Source organism: Pollicipes pollicipes, unplaced genomic scaffold (genome assembly GCF_011947565.3).
Source record: "Pollicipes pollicipes isolate AB1234 unplaced genomic scaffold, Ppol_2.1 Scaffold_6138;HRSCAF=7277_pilon_pilon_pilon, whole genome shotgun sequence".
In the NCBI taxonomy this organism is placed as follows: Eukaryota; Metazoa; Arthropoda; class Thecostraca; order Pollicipedomorpha; family Pollicipedidae; genus Pollicipes; species Pollicipes pollicipes.
In genome coordinates, this window is record NW_023596818.1 from 8,394,625 (window position 1) to 8,417,992 (window position 23,368).

Genomic DNA, 23,368 nt, shown 5'->3' on the forward strand with positions numbered 1-23,368 from the left:
CAGACAAGGGCGCCGCTTATGGAGAAGGTCGGACCCGACTGCGGGCGCCGGCCGCGCTGACGGACGGCAGTCACGCCAGGTCAGCAACGGTGCCCGGGCCTCCGCCGGGCGGCGCCTCCCGGGCCCGGGCCTCCGCCGGGCGGCGCCTCCCGGGCCCGGGCCTCCGCCGGGCGGCGCCTCCGGGCCCGGGCCTCCGCCGGGCGGGCGCCTCCCGGGCCCGGGCCTCCGCCGGCGGCGCCGCCCGGGCCCGTGTACCGGCCCTGGCCCCGGGTGTGCCGGCTCTGGCGCCGGGTGCCGGCCCCTGGCGCCGGGTGCCAGCCCTGCCCGGGTGTGCCGGCTCTGGCGCCGGGTGCCAGCCCTGGCGCCGGGGTGTACCGGCTCTGGCGCCCGGTGTAACCGGCTCTGGCGCCGGGTGCCAGCCCTGGCGCCGGGTGTGCCGGCCCTGGCGCCGCGTGCCAGCCCTGGCGCCGGGTGTGCCGGCTCTGGCGCCGGGTGCCCGGGTGCCAGCCCTGGCGCCGGGTGTACCGGCTCTGGCGCCCGGTGTACCGGCTCTGGCGCCGGGTGCCAGCCCTGGCGCCGGGTGTACCGGCTCTGGCGCCGGGTGCCAGCCCTGGCGCCGGGTACCGGCCCTGGCGCCGGGTGTACCGGCTCTGGCGCCGGGTGTACCGGCTCTGGCGCCGGGTGCCCGGGTGCCAGCCCTGGCGCCGGGTGTACCGGCTCTGGCGCCGGGCATCAGCCGTGGGACCGGGTGTACCGGCTCTGGCGCCGGGCGATAGCCTCTGCCTCACTCTGCTCTAACTCTGCCTCAGGCGCGGCCAAAGACTTCGGCCCCCGAATTGGTCACGGCAGGTAATGACAAAATGCCATGAGTTCTCATGAGCACTTCCCAAGAAAATTCGACACGGCCCGTAATGCTGACGTGCATGCCCGGGGTTTAACTGGATGCTCTCTGTAAAGGTCATTCACTCCAGGTAATTGCACAGCATTTGCACCTAAGTGGATGTTTTCTCGACCGGCGGCAACAGAATGTGCTGACAGATCATTGCGGTGTGCCATGGTAGTCCCTCTCACTCGATTACGAGCTAGCTGCCAGAGAGTGATAACACGACAACATGAAGATCTATTTTATATAACGGGCACGCGGTTAGGGTGTTAACCACACCGCGCTTGAGAAAATTGCATCGTTTACGTGGACCGTTTAGATTCAACAGGAGAACACTTGATTACGAACATGATCAGTTTACAGGTCGATTTGGGTTAAAAGACAAAGTCTTTTCGCCCTTCCACCGTGAAAAGCCGCTGTAATGCCGCATCAACGTTGTGAGCCGAGAAGCAAGCGTGCTTTAATCAACAAGGCTACAGAGAGCTCCGAGAAGTGTTAATGAATTTATGGCATGCCTTCTCAGCATCTCACCTCAGCCGTGTCGCCCCCCCCCCCCCGCCGATGGCGCATGCGTGCACCAGTGCAAAAATGCCCAGACCGCGCGTGGCACGTCCGAGGAAAATTACACGGAATGACGGCAGGAAACTCCGAAGGACCGTTCTGTAGTGTAACGCCACGTTTCAGGCGCCCGGCCTCTCTCACGCTTCACGCTTCTCCACGTGGCGACGCCAGGCATTTCCGCCGCGACGGCCCGCTGCTGGTGGGCGCATTCCCCGCCGTCCCTCCTTCGCTCGAACGGGGTCCCCGCCAGCTTCTGCGAAGGGCCTGCCGCCTCCCCGGCGCCGCGCGGCAGCCGCCCTTCCCCGAACGCGGCGGCGCGCCACCCCCGTGGACCGCGCGCCGCTACGCCCCTGCGGACAGACCCACCGACGGCTGTCGGGGCGGACGATCGAAGACGAGTGCGGCCCGCGCCGTACGCCACTCATCGAACCGCCGGCGGTCACGACGGCTAATCGGCTCCGGGCCGCGAGGGTCCTGGGGCCCGCCCCGTGTCCACCAGCACCAGGCACGCTTCTGCGAACTCCCCTCCCCTCCGGTTCCCCACGGTCTGGCAGACCACGTCCCGGTCTGGCGGCGCGCCCTGACCGCCCTGTCCGTCTGCTGTTGCCGCCGCCGGCGCCGGACGCACACGTGTGCCGGCCCTGGTCAGCAGGCGCGGCGTCTGGCTCGAGCAGATGTGCTTGGCGCATTACATGCTGTACTAAGCGGCCCTATGGGGTGGGTGATGGCATAGGCCAGATAGTGCATACGAAACGCACAGCCTCATTACAAAAATATCAGCCCTTCAGCTACACACAAGTTTGCTAGCGATGTGCCGACCACCACAATAGTTAAAACGTGTCACGCGACAACCAAGCTGATATCGTTTTTTCATTACTTCATCGAGTGTCACTATATGAAACGAGTCTACCGAAATAATAATTGCGTGGATTAATGCATCCGAAAGCATCATTCCATAGAATGACACTTCGAAAGCAGCATTCTTTAGAATAACACTTTCACTATCACCATCACGAACACGATCATCACATGGAAAGATTCCGCCGAAGCAATCATTCCGGAATGAATGAATTCCAGAACGAAGTGATGCCTCCGAAATAAACATTAAATGAAACAATTTCCAGAAGGCTTCTTCATTGCGCGCCGCACATAAATGCGGCAATTGTCACCTGAGCATCGTGGTTCGCCGTTTTCCCTCGCACTTCGAAGGCGGCTTCTCCGTCGAAAATAGTACTTAATGCTGGGTCGCGTAACGCATGTATCACCGTTACGGCTGATCGTTTTAGACAATGGGGAAATCTATTTTTTACGCTGGCTTTTGTTATGAAACGCGCCATGGTTGGTGTGTTCCTAAGGTGGGAAAGAGGGCTGTTGCTTTGCCTTCACTGTTAAAACTACTCCCTGATGAGGAGCATAGCTATTGCCACATTGTCTGGAGTTTTAGAAGCACTAGCGTTTTGTCGAGAGAAGGTATACTGGCCCTTCTTGTAACGGCAATAAAAAAAGAGTAAACTGTACCCAGAACTCACCCTGTGTTCCCACAAGCTGTCTTTGTCCCTGCCCACAAAATTATGACTTGATTAGTACCACTAACTCGGGTCTATCTTAACTCAACCCACACTCGTCGTGCTCAGCAGTTGACGGCGCTCTCACGTACTTTCTCTGCCCTTTTACTTATCAATTCTTCACTTCTGTCTCGGCACGCTGATCGGCGCTGGATGACCAGTTGCAGTCGACGCGCCTTAAAATTTCGAATCATCATCAGCCGGTGCTCTCATGACATGGAGGTCGTTCGCCTGGCTGTGAGAGGGCTGCGACGAGGCTTCAAGCCGCGGCAGAGGGGCGCTGGGCGGGACATGGGGAGTGCCAACTCACCGGGAGGGGTTTGCTTACCACTACAGCCGCCACCCTCGGACATTGACCGTACCCGGTCGATACGCAGTCCCGATGGGTTCTGTCCACCCAGCCGTCCAACGTGCGCAAAGTCTTAGGTGTGGTTATCAAAGAGATGCGAAATCCCTGCAGCGAAGCTTGATATATTCGCTTCGATAATTGCAAAGGTCGTGAGAAATCAGTTAATCTAACACATTGCTTGCAGCCCCTGCCCGTAATAAACGCTCGCGTCGAGACGTCGCCACGTGTCCAGCACGGCCCCACCAAGCCTTCACCACGTGTCCAGCACTGCTCCACCGATGCCTCACCACGTGTCCGGCACTGCTCCACCGACGCGTCGCCACGTGCCCAGCACTGTCCCACCAAGACGTCACCACGTGCCCAGCACTGCTCCACCGACGCGTCGCCACGTGCCCAGGACTGTCCCACCAAGACGTCACCATGTGTCCAGCACTGCCCCATCAAGACGCCATTACGTGTCCAGCTTGTTCCACCGACGCGTCGCCACGTGCCCAGGACTGTCCCACCAAGACGTCACCATGTGTCCAGCAGCGCCCCACCAAGACGTCACCACGTGTCCAGCACCGTCCCACCAAGCCTTCACCACGTGTCCAGCCGCGCCCCACCAAGCCTTCACCACGTGTCCAGCCGTGCCCCACCAAGCCTTCACCACGTGTCCAGCCGCGCCCCACCAAGCCTTCACCACGTGTCCAGCCGCGCCCCACCAAGCCTTCACCACGTGTCCAGCCGTGCCCCATCGAGACGCCACCGTGAGCCGTCGTGACCCGTTAGCTCAGACGCGCTCCCGCGGGTCGGCCTCCGGCGTCGCAGGCGGAAGACACGGCTGACGTGTTCAGGCGATGACCGCCCTGTACGCCGAACGCAGATAACGTCTGATCGGTTCGCCGATAAATTAATCATCGATGGTGTATCTCTTCGAACAGAAGCTTGAACGAAGTAAGTCAGGTTTCCCAACAATGGCACTGTGCAATGTTCTTACGAATTTATCTACGGTGAGAGGTTCGTAGGAAGAGCGCCGCAGGTCATGCTAAGTCACAGAAGTCACAGAAGCACGCAGCGTAAGTGCAAGAGGTGCAACACCGCGCAGCCATGCACAAGGCAGCGGTGTTTTTCTGCGTCAAAGCGAGCCGGGTCATAGCTCATCTGGCATATGAAGATTTAAGTGCAGCTCTTCCACTGTCCGTGCACGACGAACAGCCCGACCACGAAATCTAAGCCTTCAGTTTTCTTACTTCATCCGTCGTCCGTCGGCGATCATTGCATTTGCAAGGGACAGAAACCAACGTTTGTAACTGGGCGCAGTGGACCAAGCCTATGATTAGATGCCTGACTCTGTATTTCCAGTTTCTACCTGTTTTCCATGTCTTGGCGTCATCATCAGTGTCATTACGAGTAAAATAAGCAAGTTCCCGCATCTAACTAGCACTATTCCTTTCATCTCTCCCACATCCATCGTTCTATGCCGAGAAAATTGTAGTCCGTACTGCGAGCTCCGGCGGATAAATAATGCATTCCCTCAGGCTACAGCAAATGGGGCGGCACCAGACACTATGGCCTATTTTGCAATGCTACGAGCATAGTATCTGCAAAGGCGATGCATTATAATGCTTGAGTGCCTCCTGAGAGTGCCGTTTCGCGGGCCTGTGCCCACCAACCCGGCTTCGCTGATACTATCAGTGACCTGTGGCGGGATTAATCAAATGAGAGCCGCCTGTTACCGCCGTTATGGACAAAACGCGTGCCTTAATGACATACGGCCAACGTAGAACTCATCTATCGCAGCTCAGGAGTACTTCGGCGCCCGGGTTCACAAACAGATGAAGCCCGTTCGTAATCGTCCTCCCGCGGTCAGCGTAAGTACGACGGCCGGCGATGGGCCATGCTGTTTTCAGGCGGTCCAACGCACGTGACTGAAGCGTACAGCGATGAGCGGTGGAGCCTCCACTTGCATGGAAACAATCCGATGAGCGAATGACCTGATCTCCGAGCCCGCCTTCGGCTCCGGCTCCGGTCCTGATGCGACCTCCGGGTCCGGTCCTGACGCCAGCTCCGGGTCCGGTCCTGACCGCGGCCCCGACTCCGGACCCGGGCCGCCGCGGCAGCCGGGCCGCAGTCGCCGCGTTAAAGGTGCGTTCACACCGCCGCCGCCGCCTCTGTCGTGTCCGTCCGTCATTATTGGCAGGTGATGCAGCGCCGTTCCCAGAACGGCGCCGCCGGCCGCCCTCACGCCCCGAGCCCGGCTGGCTGTGTGCGGCGCAGGGGCGCGGCCAGGCACGACGCTGCGGCGGCGCCGCCCCCCGCTGGACGCGCCCCTGCAGCGGCCTCGGTCCGCCCTCGGCCGGCTCGCATGGCCGCGGCACTATGCGGCCGTGTCCGGCTCCGGTCGAGCCCAGGCCGCGGCCGCCGCCGGCCGCGCCCCCCGGGCGTGGCGCCTGGACGCGCCGCGCGCCGCACGGCCCAGCGGGCCGCTCGAAATGACCGGCTTGGATGTCTGAGGTTACTTAATGCGGTTGCCATCTGCCTTTGTGCCGGTAAATTGAAATCATGTGACTGGCTTCACGTGCAGTCGTCCGGGCCCAATGACTTATTACCATGAAAACCGATGCCGCCAGGCGCCGCCGCGGGCGTCAAGAGGCCGCTCTCCCAGAGTGCGGGGGTCCCGGATACCGCAGGGGGGGGGGGGGGGCAGCCCCGCCCGGCAACCTGGCCGAGACGGCTGCAAGGGAGTGCCTAACGAGATTCCAGAGCGCACGTCCGCACGGGCCTGGCGCAGACCGCCTGCATCGGCCCGGCAAACAATGTAATGCGGCCATGTACAAGCACGATAACACTTAGTGATATATCGATAAAAAGAAGAACTCGCGACAAAATGTCTAAGTCAGCATAAGGAAAGTCGTGAAAAAGAGTCAGATATTTCTTCAAAGATTCATATCCCTGTTAATGTGGTTGATTAATCAAAGGGCAGTGTTTAAATTGGGTTAATGAAATATGCCAGTCCTACGACCTTACTTGAAAGCACGACAGCTGCACCACTTGAAGACAAAATCTCCGATTGCGACGACTGAAGGAGATAGCTCGACTAACTGAGCGCGGCGTGCGATGCTTAACACCCAGTCAAGCCGGCCGCGTCCCGTCCATGGGACTATACAAATCATGAGAATTTTACCGCAGCGCAGAATATTCCTTAATGTGGCTGCGAATAACGACTCATGGAGGCATTTTGCCTCGAGGACTCCACAACTACCGTTCACTTCCTCAGCACCCCACCACAAGCATCCAGATACCGTGTCCTATATTGGGTCAATTACGGTGATAAACTTGCAAGGCTCTGTCGTGATTCGCAGCAACATAGGGCTTGGTATCTTTGCCAGGAATTTCCCACTTCCTTTTGAATTACTACAACAATGGGCCCAGCGCTCAGCCGCAAATGGGCTGTCAGGTAACAAAACATGATCATTAGCCTACCAGTGATGGTTACATTTTTCCAAAACATTGATCAAACAAAGAGACCAGGGTGTCGACCTATTCGATAGCCATGTTTATCATCCGGCTGACTGGTGCAGTCACGTTCGGTTTGACGTTGGAGCGAGTCAAGGCGCTGCCGTAACACCGGCTTGTTTTGCGAGCGACGATGCAAACATGGAACCATTCATTTGGTAGAACAGGTTTTGTGCGCATCTAATTTGGACGTGATCAAAGATAATTTACTACAGGATAACACATGAACAGGTACCCTGAAAGCAACAAACCTGATAGGTAAATTGAAACACAGGCATGCTGCACGCGTCAATTCACTACTCAGCACACTAAATTAGCCTTATCAAGATGCATGACCTAGGCAAAATAGCTTGACCCACCAAACACATTGCGTTATTTCGGTGAGCGTCACGTCAACTCTCTTAATGTGCACGATGGTTCGACACCGCTCGCCTACCACCTGTCTGTCACCTGCCATTGTCCGTGCCGAGCACATTTCTCACCAAGACACATGCATCCATCATAAGACCTAGAGGCCAGCAGCGACATGACGTGGCTGGGCGTCCAGGCAAAATGATCTCACGGGTTTGTTAGCACGAACTTCAACTCACAATCGCAACCTCACCCTGACGCTGAATCTGTGCCGAACCTGTTGCCCTGCGTTAACCACCGCGCGTCTGGGAAATCAGAGGTACCGGGTTCGATTCCCCGCGGTGCCCGCCCTTCCTGCCGGGGTGAAAGGCAGGCAACGCCACATAGCCTCAGCAGCTGAATGTAAATGATAACAACCCCGTTTCTGACTCTGGCCGGTGACTTTTGGCTGCGAATGTGACCGTGGCTATGACTGGGACGTAGCTGCGACGTGACCGCGCCCGCACCTGTAACCTGGGTGCGGACCGCACCTGGGAATGTGACTCCGTCCGTGACCGTGACCGCATCGCGACACTGAGACTGACTGTAACAGAGGACACGTGTGTGACGTTTAACACAAAAAATGAACGATCCGGCCCGTGATCATGGCTATAAGCGTGGTCATGACTGGAGCCATGACGGTGATCAGCAGCAGTGACCGCGGTTGCGACTGATCGTAAGCCCGACTGTAAGTGTGATTGTCACTTTATCCATGACTGGGACCGCGTCGGTGGCCATGACTGACCGAGACTGTAACTGTCATCGTGACCATAGTTGAGACCGCAATGACGGTCACGACGACAGCATTTGTGATTGTTCGCAGCGCCCACGACCGTGACTGCGCCCGTCACCGTGACCAGAGCTACGACCGGAGTCTGGATCGTGCTGACCGGTGACCACCATCGAATAGCGGTGCTGGCTGCCATTGTAGTCATGACCGCGACTGTGACCACCTTTGTGGCTGAGTGTGACCGTGACCGTGACTGGGACCGTAACCGTGATCGTGATCGTGATCGCTGTGATCGTAACCGCGACCATGCAGTGGCCGTGCAGGTTGCCGGGACGGCGCCTGTGACAGCAACATTGTCCACGCCGGTGGCCGTGAGCAAGCCTGAGCTCGCGTCCGTGACAGCAGCGCGTGAGTCCGGGGCTCGCCGCCGCCGCCGCCGCCCGTGGGGCCGCCGCGGAGGCCTGGGGGGGGCGCCGAGGCCTGATCAGTGCAGACTGTGCCGTCTCACGAGCACGACCGGCGGCCCGGCCGGCTCGGGCTGCACCTGTAATTACGGCCGGCACCTATAATTGTCATGGGAACATCGGGCGCCTGCTGAAGAATGCCTGCCGGTGGTGAGAGAGGCGGGCCGGCCTGAGGGGAGCCGTCTGCTGGGCGTCGAGTCCAGCGAACCCGCGCAGCCGGTGGGGTCAGCCGCCGGTCCACACCAGGACAGGCGGGCTGCGGCAGACATCCGCGCCAAGGCAGGCGGGCTGCGGCAGACATCCGCGCCAAGGCAAGCGAGGCTGCGGCAGACATCCGCGCCAAGGCAGGCGAGGCTGCGGCAGACATCCGCACCAGGACAGGCGGGCCGCGGCAGACATCCGCGCCAGGACAGGCGGGGCTGCAGCAGACACCCGTGCCAGGGCAGGCGGGGCTGAGTCGGAGCAAACAGCACGTTGGCGGAAGATAGCAGACTTCACAGAAATGGGTGGATGTATGTGACAGTGCAGACAACACGCGGCCTGGAGCGGACAACTATCACCCGACGCCCACGACTCGGAAAACTGTAAACCGTAGAGTGAAATCGCAGCCGATGTCTTCACTACCGGTGTCAATTCACGACAACTGCCTCTAGATCAGATCGACCAACTCGCAACATAGTTCTGAATTCGTGACCCCGTCCGACGAAGGCGTCAATGACGCACAAAGCGACGCACTATCCCGGCGTTTGAGCCGGCCATGCTGCTCGTAGCGCGTTGGTCTGCTGGAGCCATGCCCCAGATCGTTGGACCTGAACAGACGAGGCATGCACCGCACAGTGGTGTACTGCGCTTTGTGTAATGTGCAGGGCAGAGCGCAGGCGCAGGACATCGCAGCGCACGTGGGACCCCGTGCCGCGCCCGGTATGCCCGAGGACGCCGGCCGGTGCTTCACAAGTGCGGCAGCGGGAACCCCCGCCGGGCTGGGTCGAATGGTGCTGCGCGTCAATCAAGTACTATCGCGGCAACATAGCCAGACGGTATCAGTCGTTGACAATTCAAACACTTGGCACGTTGAAGAGTAAGCAATCTCAGCTAAGCTCGTGTCAACCACGCTCTCCACAGCGGCCGGGGCGGGACGGGAACGGAGAGCATCGGTTGTTTTTCGGTGGGCGAGCGGCGGGCGGGATGGCGGTCAAGATGTTATCGTACGGTCTAACGAATTCACGATAGCATTCCAGAGGACATCTGCTTTTCCAAATAATCATCAAGAGATGCGGTGCATGAAGCATTACGCCCGCGTGTAATGTTCGCTTTGGGAATGCACAAATTTGCCCCTTGCCACACTGAACAAACGTCACAAGCCAAATGAATTCGTAGTGCTGTTGTTATGCATTAACGCACAATTCATGTAAGATGTGAAATGCTAGACATATTGAATAGATTAGACAGATATAGATTAATATCAGTGCCCTGGAGGCGCAAAGATGTCATGATGTAATAATGGGGGATAAAATAATGGATGTATCAACTGCCCCTGCTCCCGTCCTGCACTCCGAGTGCTATCAGGTGTCGTAACATCAGAGCGTCCGAGCGTGACGCACGACGCCAGTCGTCCGTCGTCCGAAATCCAGCGGCCACTACTGACAAGGAGCACCATAAAATCGCTATCTTGCGAACCTAGGGCGGTAAAACCCAGTTTTCCACCCCGGCGCGAAATGCCAGTTCGGGGAAGCACGACACTCGCCGAGCATTTGCGACAAACGCGGTGCAGGGGCGCGAGCCTGCATCGCCTCGTCCCACGTCCGCACCCGATAAATGCACGTGGCCACGTGGCATACGTGACCTGGGCTGTTCGCAGCCTCCGCATGGTCGCGTGGAGAAAGCCGGCTGAAAGAGAGAGAGAGAGAGAGAAGAGAGAGAGAGAGAGAGAGAGAGAGAGAGAGAGAGAGGAGAGAGAGATAGAGAGAGAGAGAGAGAGAGAGAGAGAGAGAGAGAGAGAGAGGAGAGAAGAGAGAGAGAGATGAGAGAGAAGAGCAGAGAGAGAGGAGAGAGAGAGACGAGAGCGAGAGAGCGAGGATGAGAGAGAGAGGACAGAGAGAGAGGAGGAGAGAGATAGAGAAGAGATAGAGGAGGTAGAGAGAGATCTCTCGCAGAGATCTCGAGGAGGAGAAGAGAGGAAGGAGAGGATCTAGATTCTAAGAGAGAGAGAAGAGAGAGAGTTCTCTCTCGCTCTCTCGCGCTCTCTCTCTCTCTCTCCGCTGCTCTCTCTTCTCTCTCTCTCCTCTCTCTCTCTCTCTCCTCTCGAGATCTCCGCTCTCTCTCCCAAGAAAGGTCCAGGTCAGCAAGAAGAGAGGAACGCCTCTCTCCGCTCTCTCTCAAGAATTGAGAGGACGGGGGCCGAACAAGCCCATCTGAGTGAGTGAATATGCGCGACATCGCTGGATATCTGTGCCAATGGTCACGCTGTCGAGCTGCCGTAGGCCAGGCTGCCTCAATCCGCGCTGGATATGCCCACCACAGCTGAGAATACAAGGCTGTCGGCTGACCCGCCGAAGTCGACGGCTAAATTGTTCTCGGAGACCGGCACGGCGCCTGGTTGGTTCTCCTGGGCGTTGTGCGAGAGCGCGTGAATTCCAGAACAGCTCTGCTGACGGCAGTACCAGGCAGTGGCTCCTCGTTCAGGCTGACGTAATCAGCTGGATCTGATTTTACATACCGCTAGGAAAGTGTGAATGGCAACATGCTTAAGCGAATCATATGGCCAGACACAGCGGGCTGCTTCCAAATGAAGCGGCGCTCAACACTCATGTAGATATAGTCGCAAGTAAGCGTAAGCGGCCATACCCGTCAGCGAACCTTCTCTTAATGATGCTGGCATGCCTTACCAAGGTGATCAGCCGTCACGCAATGATGTAATCGAGCCATGAACTTCTGGAAAGTCTTATTACTGAGCAAATGTACACATAAAACGGCCACGAATGTGCAAAAACCGCAAATACAAAGGAGACGCGCATACTCGCATGTTAACGCCACTTCAGCCGAGCCCTTTTTGTTAAAAACTAAACTTAAACGTAGACGTGCTGGTGATCACGTCGGTACGCGGAAAACGTTGAGCCTGAACAATGTCAGGGATCATCAGATTGGCACAAGCGATGTTCAAGTAAAGGAGTTCTTAGAGATTTGAACAGCTTAACAGGGTGAGTACTGGGCTGTTGGATTGGTCAGACAAGCCTTTTTAGCTCCTGGTTGAGGCGCCAGTTACGACGCATCTGCGCACTTTTGATGTTAGGGATGTCCGCTAGAGAATATTCGTGCAACGATAGCCATCGTTTGGAGATTTTGTTAGGCGGTTTGGGGCAATTCCGTGGTGCCGATTCCAATCTCACCGCACCTCTACCTGTCGGCCTCATTTTTCTGAAAACTGGATGTGTTTGGCGGCAGTCCTGTGTCGGGGCGGTCGGGACGATGCCGAGTGGTTGCATAAACGACCCTGACTTGTTTTCCTATACATGCGAACGTTTAACTACAGAACGGCAGGGACGCAACGTATTGGTGCTGGTGAAAACTACATTTTTCACTTTTCGGGTCGAAAGAAGGCACACAGGACAAGCAATGGACGCCTCACAAAGGCTGTAGGACATGCTCGAATTTATCTTGAAAGGGTTTGCAGGCAAGAAAGCACGGATACCGTTGGCGGCTCCAGTGGTGTAGATCAATGGAGCCAACGGACCACCACATGGACCCGAACGGACCCCCACACTTGAGATTGCTTTTTCTGCATGAAAACGTGACGGATTTCATGTCCAAAATTAAAGCAAGCATGCGGCATCCAGATGTTCCACCCGTAATCAGACCTGTGGGTCACACAAAGCACGTACCTGTCCCAACCCCACCAGCATGCAAAGGTGTTCTGCGTTCAGATGATGATGACTAAAGTGGACACGAGACAAAACAGACAGCTACTGCTACTGATGGAGGATACGAATGCCACGACCTGAAGCTAAGGAGCTACAGTTGTTGACCCAGGATGATTTTAATGACCTCGCGCGTGACCTCAATATTCTCAAGACAATCTAAGCTGCTTGGCTTCGAGCTACGTGAGTGGAATCGGCTGTTCCCAGGCACCAATGTGACGGTGGCGGCGAACGACTAGGCTCCTTGGCAGCATATTTCAAAGCATAGGGCTCCCCTCCCGGTTTCAGTGACATTGAACGATTCCTTGGTGCGCTAGGAAAGGAGCATGACGCCGATGAGTGGAGGCTCCTCCCTGGTTCTGGCACATCAGGACTGACGGCAGCTCTACTCCATAATGGCCATGCCCTGCCAAGCGTGCCTCTAATTTTAACTGCTGAAATGAAATAAACGCACGATCCGTCCACCAGATCGTACACCCACACGGGAAATTTCGGCGAAAGATATGGTCGATTTGGAGGTAGCATCTGCTGGTCGTGTTACAAGGTGGTTCTATCAAATACTGTTGTTTCGTCTGCCAATGGCCAACAGCTGATATGTACAGCCATTGCATTTAGCACGAGTAGCCCGTCCGTGACTCATATGATACTGGTGTAAATCATGTTCACAATGCTCCACAAAATCACCAAACGGCATTTTCCTACCGCCTTTGCACATCAAGCTGGGCCCAATGACAACTTTGTCAAGGTTATGCGCATGGATGGGGCGGGTTTCGCCCACCTGAAGAAAACGTCTCCCAAAGTCAGCGACGTTAGACTAAAGGATGGAATTTTCATTGGCCCTCAGCTTCGTCAGCTGCTGCATGGCACTCATCTTTTTGCATCTTTTAAACCTGATGAGCTGAGGGTGTGGGTCTTACTCAAGAGAACATGCAAGAACTTCCTGGGTAGCCATCAGCCATCATGGTGATGGCTATGCGAATACGATCCAAGAGCTGTGTGCGTGTGTGTGTCATTGGGGCTTTACGACGCACTCAGCTGCTGAGGCTATATGGCGTCGCCTGCCTGCCACCCTGGCAGGAAGGGCGGGCGCCGTGGGGAGTCGAGCCCCGTACCTCTGGTTTCCCAGACGTGCAGTGGTTAACGCATCTGCGTTAACCGCACCACCTAGTCCCCGATCCAAGAGCTGCTTGACGACCTCCACCTACTTGGCTGACACGTGTCTCTCAAGATTTATATCATGCACTTGCATCTGGTTTTTTCTCCATCGAACCTCGGTGATGGCAATGCAGAGCAGGGAGGGCATTCCTTCCAAGACCTTGCACTGATGGAGAAAGGGCACCGTGGGAAAATGTGCACCCGTCTGATGTCGGACTTGCATTCGAGTCTCGTACGGGGAAGCACAGGTGTGCACATACGGACATCGCGAGAAAAGTGTGTTCTATGCATTTATGTGTATGCGTGCAATATACCATCATCATACATCATGTATGTATGATGCGAAATATTGCAGTCTCTAACATCCATAACTATTACTGCAGGGTTTTTACCGCGGCATTAACAAAGCATTGGCAACACCTAGACTGGCCGGTGCCCGACGTACAAGCGGGATGTCCTTATTATCATTCTCTTACCATTACAACAAAAACGTGAATTATGTTTCAGAGTGTTACTAAGCACCAGCGATCGCTGTATTCGTTGCATGGAATGAGAAGATTTTTATCAACAGAATAATGGCCATTCAAGTTACATGATTCTCCAGTCCCTAGCTAACGTTGTGGCATTTCATGCTCGGCACTGCTGGTATGCGCGTTCAGTTTTTTGGTGTAGACCACTCGTCAAGCCAAGCCCAAATTAGCGTCACTAATTAACGTGACGTGACTTTTGCTGCAGACCAATCGTCAAGCCAAGCCCAAATTAAGAGCATGGCAACTTTACGTAAGTTGCTCAGCGCATTTGCGAGGAATATTGTTCACATAGATAAGACAGTGGTAATAGCCTTATCACTCGGAGAAAACCAGGAGAGTGCAGTTGTAGATGGGTTGATGTTTCGGCAACATGCCTTTATCGAAGTAATAGCAGCTTCATTAACAAGCTGTTCTGCTACATGCTGCACAGGATCAATAGTGCACCCGAAGACAAAGGATCTGGTGTCGTTGTCATAGATAAAAGGCATTATACGAGAAAAAACTAAAATAAGATTTGAATGACACCTCCACTTACAAAAACGTCTAGAAAGACATGACGAGCAAAGTAAAAAACCGGTTTAAGGCGTAGTTATTAGCGTATACCAGAGCGGCAGCATAGCAAAAAATCGGCGCAGACACATGGTTCCGGACCAGCTCAGATCAGGCCAGGTGCAAGTCAACCTAAAAGTTTTCAGGAATGGCATCCCTTTGCTGCGAGTTGTGAGCGGAACGAGTCATCCTGCTAAGCTGCAAGTCCTGCAGCGTTATTTATGTCATATGACGCAAGAAATATCGGTGGTAGTCTATGTCGGGGAAACGGGGTAGGAGGAGGAGGGGGAGGGGGGGGGGGAAGGGTAGTTACGATAAGTAGGGCAGGTGCGGTAAGCGTGCAAAAGTACCTTTCCTCCATTCGATCGACAAATCTCATTGTTGTCCTGCCGCAGATATTTCCTCCCACTTGACAATCACTCAGACCATGCTTGCAGCTGCTGCTAAAGCCGTTCCTGCCAAGATCATCATGATGAAAGACTGTGACAAACCTTGGATCAATGCTGCACTGAAGAAAGAGATGAGGACAAGTTACAGACTTTTTAGACTGGCTCAGAGATATAAGACTGATGATGGATGACCACTGGGACCGCTGAAGACAACACAGAAATCGGACCACACACATGAACAAACGGCTTGAGAACAACCACTCGTAACATCAAGTAAACACCCTCTTGCATGCAAAGCTAAGCCCACACGAGTACCATTGCGTTTTTAGGCAAATAATAAGACGGATACAATCGAAGACAGTGCCGCCGCTCGTAGGACCAGATGCAATACCATTGACAAAAGACTTAGATAAAGCTATCCTACCAGAGGACTTTTTTGCCAGACATCTCGTAACTGACGACCTACCTGTCCCCGAGACAGCCTCGCGGATCCACCACCCACGTTAGATGGCATTAACATTGCAGGGGACGAAGTGCTGAACGCACTCAACTCTTTTAATCCAAACATTTCATGCACCCATGGATATCTCGCATGAAAATATTGAAAATGACCGTAAATTTTGATACCTTACCCACTAAAAACTTAACCATACCACTAAGCCAAGGCGTTTTTCCTTCCACCTGGAAAGAAGCAAAAGGTTTATCTCATTTCTAAAAAAGGGTCAAGCTCGGATTCTGCCTACAGACCAGTCACTTTACTTCCTTGTGTGCCAAAAACTCTTGAAAGAATTCTCTTTAACAGTATGTACCAACACCTAATTGAGAATGGGTCGCTTTCTGAGAAACAATGTGGATGTAGTCCGCCACAAAACACACAGATCCAGCTTGCATATTTAATTAGCGATCTTTATGCACCTTTAAGCCCAGGCAATGAATTTGCAGTCATCTACTTGGACATCAGTAAATACTTTGGCAACATATGACATAAGGACCCCTCCTCAAGTGCAAGAACTGCTGGGGCTTGTCGGGGCCCCTCCCAAATTGGTTGAATCTTATCTCTCAGCGCGCAAGCACATGGTTAAGGTGCGCAGCAATTTGAGCACCCCTGGGACAATGCGCACTGGATGCCCGCAGAAGTCGATTCTGCTGCCGCTCCTTATGTTCAACGACCTAGCCGACAAGACTGACAATGACACATTGTTCTTTGCCAACAATACCTCACCATACACACCACACTCACACGACCTAACGGTCACACAGCCGTCACTCCTACACAACTTACACAGCAAACAAGAGTTTGGTAAAGACTGGCTCACCCCCTTCAACGCCACGAAAATAATTTAATTAACATTTACCGAACAGAAACGTCGAGTACTGTGAGCACGGCTGGTGGATTCAGTGCACGCTCGGGCTGAGTTCGCTGATACCTGTTGTATGTGTATTTGCTTGTGTGCACTTGTGTATTGCATGATTCCCTCTCCTCTTACCCTCGCACCAATGCTTTCAGTCTGCCAATGATAGCTGCGACAACTATCCCACTGCTATATATATATATATATATATATATATATATATATATATATACATACATATATATATGCATACATATATATATATATATATATATATATATATATATATATATATATATATATATATATTTAGCCAACAGCATCACAATCCGAGCAATGCATGCCGCCGTAATAGCGTACAATTCTACCATCTCTACCAGTAACAGACCAGCAGACAGGACGGCCACACAGTGACGCCGCCCAGGCGCACAAATCCGTAACCTGACATGCGGGGCCAGTAGGTCAGGGTCCAGCAGTGCAGCCACGCTCCCAGGCGATCACAGACCAGCAGTGCAGCCCCATCCCCAGGCGATCACAGACCAGCAGTGCAGCCCCATCCCCGGTGGAACACAGACCAGCAGTGCAGCCCCATCCCCGGTAGATCACAGACCAGCAGTGCAGCCACATTCCCAGGAGATCCGCACGCACGCAGTCCAGCCAGCGGCAGGCGATGATCCCGCAGACGACACGGCAGACAAAGCCAGATCGAACAGCAGCGATCTTTTCCAGGTGCCGCGGACAACATCACTGACGTGCCCTCCCAGCCGAAAGAGCAATATACCCGCGGCACGTCGTGGCAGAAGGCCGCTAATTGCCTGTGTTGCTGCCGCGTTCGGGCTCTCACGACGTGCCGGGATGTCCCGAACAAAAATATTGAAAGCCAAGGCTGTCGTTATTGACACAGACATCCTGGAGGCTGCTGGGTGACGGCGAGCACTGCTGGAGTTTGGACTAAAAATGCAATATGGTTGTACGATGGTCCGAAATTTGCAGGCGAACGAGCCTGTGGCTAAAAGCCATGACTTCTGAGAAGTGAATGCTGCAGGAGATTGGATCAGGACATTTGCTTCGCAGCAAGAATGAGAAGGATTTTTTACGGTGCACAGACACAATGAACATAGATGCAGCCTGCGGTAGCCAGGGTATGCAGATGTGCTATTTTATAGAGGATTCCAGGCATCACGAAAGCCACTCTGCCAGCAGAAGAAAGGAGCACTGCACCTGATGAACGATGTGTTATGAGAAGTTCGCGTTTACAGTTGCAGGAAGTGCTGAGTCAAGCTCAGCTGTATGTTTGTACTGAGAAGACTACATGCGCCTTTCACCAGTGACGAGATGGAGAAAGCGACGCATGTGACCGATTTCGACTTTTGTCTTGTGACCATGTAACGGAAGCCCCTTTGTGTAGAGGTGCTTATCAATGCCCATCAATGAACAGGTGTCTATCAATGCAGCGAATCTTGTTCATGCTTATGTTTCGCACAAAATCGATGTATTATAAGAAGGCACACCAGGTGAAATGCCCATCTTCATAGAAACGGCTTCGCCCACGACTCCAGCAACGACCAACAATCATCTCATTCCTTCACATACGAATGGAGTCGTGCATGTGGAAAGTTTATCCGACCTTTTCAACAAATGTCACGTCTGCACAGTGCATGGACCGCGCGGATCTCGAGCTACTGCTCCTCAAAGGAACACCATGGCTTTCCCCGAGAACCCGCGCGATATAGTGCGATATCGCGCGCCGCCCCGGCCGCGGCTGCCAGAGCCGACCCGCCACACCGGCACGTGAGTCAGTACACCGGAGCGGCCCCGGCCAGGCAGCAGCCAGGCAGCAGGCAGCAGGCAGCAGCCAAGCAGCAGGCAGGCAGCCAGGCAGCTCGGCGATCGGCGGACATCGCTGCTGGCCGAGAGGCGGCATCCAACCGGCCGAGAGGCGGCGTCCACCGCCCGAGAGGCGTCATCCAGCCGGTCGAGAGGCGGCGCCCAACCGCCCGAGAGGCGTCATCCAGCCGGTCGAGAGGCGGCATCCAACCGGCCAAACACACCACGCAACGATCACACGTTTCGAGAAGGGGTGAGCTCCCAGCAATCGCAGTCAACATGGGAGCTGATGCTCGCAGCAGCCAGCGCGAACGCGGCAGTCATCCTGAGGAGGTGTCCGCGGCTGCTTGGAGCCGGCACTGAGCTCGGGCGAGACGGGCACCAACACACGTCACGTCCACGCGGCGGGCCGAAGCTCGCTGAGCAGCGAGCGCACGGTAGGTGCGCGTCACATTTCATATGAGGTACGGAATCAAGGATGATCAAACCAGGATCGAGTGTCAGGGGACCGGTGTAGTCGGTAACATTCGCTGCAGGATGGTTTCAAACTAGGTTTAGAACTATGTAAAAACGATAGCTGTGTTATAAATCGCAAAAGTAGGTACGAATATAAGCGCATCTGTAGCACTTCCATTGGCTATTGGAGACGTGGAGGCCGAGTGGTAAGCGCCTTCAACTTCCACGTGGGGGCCTGGGTTCGAATCCCGGCTGTACCATGACCCTGAGCGCTGCTGGCGCTTCGTAAAAGTGAGCGTGATGATAGCGTCGCGCTCCTTTTTCAACAAGCGTTACCATTTCTACAATATGTTCCATATAAGTTGATCAGCGATCATTATTTCGCTTGCCTGGCGTGGTGGAGCGTGCCCACCCGTATGTAAGCGGTCCGGGGAGCGAGAGAATCGCTCTACACGGTCCAAGTCAGCCTGTAGAGAATGCCTGATCGTGGCTCCGCTCGCTCCCCCCCCCCCCCCCCCCACCCTTACCAGATATGGATTTCGACCCTTAATGCTTTTTGCGACGTTTCACCTACGTGTGTGCCTCGAAGGTGCCCCCACTACGTGTTTGAAAACACATGTCGAAGATTGAGCTTGTCACCATGAAACTGGCAAATCCACCAGTGGACAACATTTTCGGAGACAAGTTCGGGCAAACGGCAAACTCAGCCATTGGCCCCAGCGTTATCACCATCCCATCGCAGTCCAGCCCAGTCGTGCTCGTTCAGTAGGTCCAGGGCTCGGCCTGACCGAGAGATGACACGTGTCATATGGCGTCGCCTGGTTAAGAGGTTACAACCACCTGTTCATCAATCTTTGTGTCCGCATTGCGAGCGGTACAAGCCTTATCATTTCTCCCATCGAAGCACAGACTCGTGAGACCTGACTCACAAGCCTGTAGGATGTCTGCAGCGTTCTCCCGCGCTATTTCTGTTCTCGTGCGATCCCTGGCTCGCCGAATCTTGTAATCTTCCAGGACCTCACTCTTTTCAGCCACTATAGCTCGGTCAATATCAGCTTGGAGTCCGTTCATAATGAACGCAGCAGCTTGATCTGACACACCATAACGTTCGCAACCATCGCTGTCTGTTTGGAGCCTCTACGTCTCTGTGGTCGGCAACCCATTCGTCATCCGGCGTGCAAATCTCGTCATATCTGTTCTCACCTCATCTCTCCCCCTTCAGAACTGGAGAGATTGCAACTGGGTAAGCCATCACCGGCAGCACTGGGTCCAACAATAGGAGCAGAACACCGACTTCGAGCCTCAGTGTGCCTCTAGAGGTCCCGGAATTTTCCATGCCACATAGCCCCATCGTCGCTTTCTGATTCTCAGGATTTTGACAACCCCAGGATGTCATCGGTCACGAGACAAGAGGTTAACATGACGTAGAATTAGGAAAAATGGCCCTTGCCATTGGTTGCCGCTGCATTTTTTTCGATCCTATGGCTTGATTTTGCGACAGCGAGGAGTTGGCAGATGCCAGCAGGCAGATGTCGTCGGTGAAACATCTCAGCTGATGGCAAGGTAGAAGTGTGGCTCACTCGCTATGCCCCCATAGGCACAAGGTGGTTGAAAATTGTTACTGTACCTCACCATTTTCAACCGGGTTGGCGCCTTTGGCTTATTTACAATTTGCGCATACTATTATGCACAGAAACCCATACATGGGTATTAAAAACAATCGGTACTTAAGGCACGTAAGACGACGGAACTGGAAACCTTTCTGTCAAAATAGCTGTTTGCCGACGTCGACGCCAGATATCCAATTTCCCACTTTGAGAGTTATGGGTATACAGATAAAAACCTGCCGAAGGTGTTTGGATGGTTATTTATTTGCACAACAGGGGGCCGGCCATCCGTAACAGCGTCACTCACACCGACGGGACGAGGGCGGCCACACTGCCGGCGTCCGCGTCTGGTCTCGGAAACAGCTGGTAAGACTGAAAATAGGAGCGCCGCCAAATCTGATGCAGTTGGCAACCCTCCACTGCCCGAGATTTTGTATCGGGATATATCGGGTAACTCGGATCAGACACTGTTTCGTCTGACTTGCCGGGTGATTTAGGGTCAAATGGAGACATTACTTGTAGGCCGTTCTCAATTGTTCGCCTGCAGTCGCTGTGTACACGCTCACTTGATGAAATATGCAGCTCGAAAGCTTCTGTTTGCTTCTAGCGCAAATGCACGCATGCAGGACTAGCAGGCATTATAAACCATTAATCATTGCTCTATACTTTCCCTTGGAACGCGATGGTGTTTCGTCATAATGTGCCGTTGTAAACAACATGAAATTAGGTGCTCCTTGCCGTTCTGGCAATTTTTCGTCTGACGCCCGGGCCCTGCATTTGCGGAACCTCCACGCATCCGTTTGTATGCGCATCGTGTTTCCAGACAGCGTGGTATGCTGAATTGCGTCCCAGGGATGCGTATCCAATTTGCCGCAAAAGGATTTCTACAGCAGGAACATGTATTAGCGTACTTCGTAATGTCAAGCGCGTTGCGGAGTGCCTGTCTCGGAAGACCATTGGTTGGTCTGACTAGCTGAGGCTTAATATTTATAATCATAATATTTCATGGGCACTTAGCCATTCGTTTGCTCTTCTTTCGCAGGTATATGTCATTTAGAAGCGAAATTGCTGAACAGTGCTTACTTTTCTGACCATCCTCGCTCGAGACGCGAGTAAAAAGAGCATTGGGTTCGGGATCAAAACGAAAGCGCTGTATATTTCAAGGACGGTGATGGTTCACGTTGAGTAGAAAATTGAGGTGATACCTGTAATCACAAACATAGCAGCCCAAAAGGAGCTTCGCATTGTCACGCTAGGTCCATGCAAACCCGCTGATGTAGGGATTTCCCGAAGTTCAATTAAGGCCACTCGGTCGGCGGCTCGGCTCCTTCTTAGGAAAAGCTTGCAACTGCCTAACATGTTCCAAGAATTAAGCAAGCCGCATCCATATCCTGATGGGACGTGACATTTGCATGCATCAGCAAAGCGCTAATCCACAAGTGAGAATCGAACACACCCACCCGACACGATCCGTCTGTTTGCGGCAGTGCAGCGGCGGCTCGAGGGCGGAGGCTGGCTCCGCCGGGCTCCACACCTCCCGTCCCTGAGCCCTCTGGTCCGGGCCCGCCCCCCAGCTTAGCCCGGCAGACGCCACGGCAGCAGCCGGTCCGCGCGCCTTCACGACAGGCTCAGATGCATCGCGTCCGCGTCCTGAGGCTTATCACACGGCCGATCTGCTACGGGCCACTATGCTGGCGTATGTCCGTATGTCCAGGCCGATGCCATCATCCGCTGCAGCCATTGGCTGTCCACGATCGTGAACAGCAGATAGCTCCCAGCACGCGGCGGCGCGCGGCGCTGGCGCCGGTGGCGAATCCCGTTTTTTTCTCTCGTTTCTTCTAGAGAATGGGAAAAGTTGAGTATAAAATTGCTTGAAAGCTGTCCACAAATGTCATCCCTCATCATCCTGTGCATCTCGCCGCTGTGATATCATTGGTTTGGGAAATACTTCGGGGTTTGTCATGGACACTGAGGACCGTCATTACTTTCGTCGATGCCTGAGCTGTGTTGCGGCTCTGTTTCAATACCAGCTGATCCGCCTGCCGGGTACGGCGCCGTGACCTTACCTGTACATCTTGATCCTGTCGCGCGCGGGGGGCGCCGCTTCGGCGGTCTCCCCGGACCTGCAGCGGTCGGCGCGGTCCCTGACCGCCTCCAGCAGCCAGCTGCACGCGCCGGTCACATTCAGGGTCACAGAGATGATCACCAGCCAACAGAGGTCAACCGCCTGCGGGCCGGCCATGGTCGTCGGTCCGAGCAGCGGTCACCATCGACAGCGAGGCGCGCCGGTCGCCGCGTCTCGGCGGCAGGAGCACCACTCACACGCAGCGCGAGAGCGACCCCGCACCACCACCCAGCGCCTGGCAGCGAGTGAGCAGCGCTGGCGTGCGGTGGCCGGGGCCGAGCAAGCGCGCTGATTGGTGCCCGGCCACCGGACCACCCGCTGATTGGTGGGGCGGCAGCGCGCTTTGCGAATTGATAAAGACGGGGAACCCCGGGCTGAGTTTCCTTCTTTGGCGACGCAGCACTTATTTGCAGGGACATGGGAGCAGGAAAAAGCCTTCTGCGACAGCGATAAGGCCACTGGCCAGGAACCCCTCGACCACTTATGCAACCAATCGTGTTTGTGCAAGTCCGGGGCCGCCTGCATCCATCCTTTTGCTATGGACTGCAGTCCCCGTACTGCGTAAACAGCAATCAGGCGCGTTGTTTAGCTCCTGCGGAAATTCAGCAGTTGCTGTTGCAGCTGACGGCGTTGTCAAACTTTGCGCGTCGATCATTCACGCCCCACTACAGGGACGTCACTTCTCACGTCATGTTATCAATGTCAAAGACGAAAAATCGGCTTGCGGTACGCTTAAGTTGGTCGTCATTTGTTGATTGTGCCCCCCCCCCCCCCCCCCGCTCAACTGTGAAATCCTGTATGCGCCCCCGCGTAACAATATGTCAGGTTCGTAAGTAAGTATACTAAAAAGCGAGCTCATTTTGCAAAACTACGCCCTTGTCAATCATTCATGGCACGCACAGAGTGAAGAGATGCGATGTTTTATTTTAAGCCCTTTGTGCCTCACTGGCACCAATAAAAGGTGTCAAAAGCACCATTATTAAAAAAACAAACTACGGAAGAGAAAAACAGGCTAAATGCAGCT

The 23,368-nt window shown here is 54.7% G+C and overlaps 1 protein-coding gene across 1 annotated transcript in view; it reads right to left on the reverse strand.

Annotated features, from left to right (window-relative positions):
• Positions 1-22,571, reverse strand: part of LOC119105940 (uncharacterized) — a 33,691-nt gene extending 11,120 nt beyond the window's left edge. The window contains exon 1 of the mRNA XM_037229509.1: positions 22,286-22,571. Coding sequence (XP_037085404.1) covers positions 22,286-22,461 — 176 coding nt within the window. The 5' untranslated portion in view covers positions 22,462-22,571. The remainder of the gene's footprint in view (positions 1-22,285) is intronic.
• Positions 22,572-23,368: the final 797 nt, after the last annotated feature.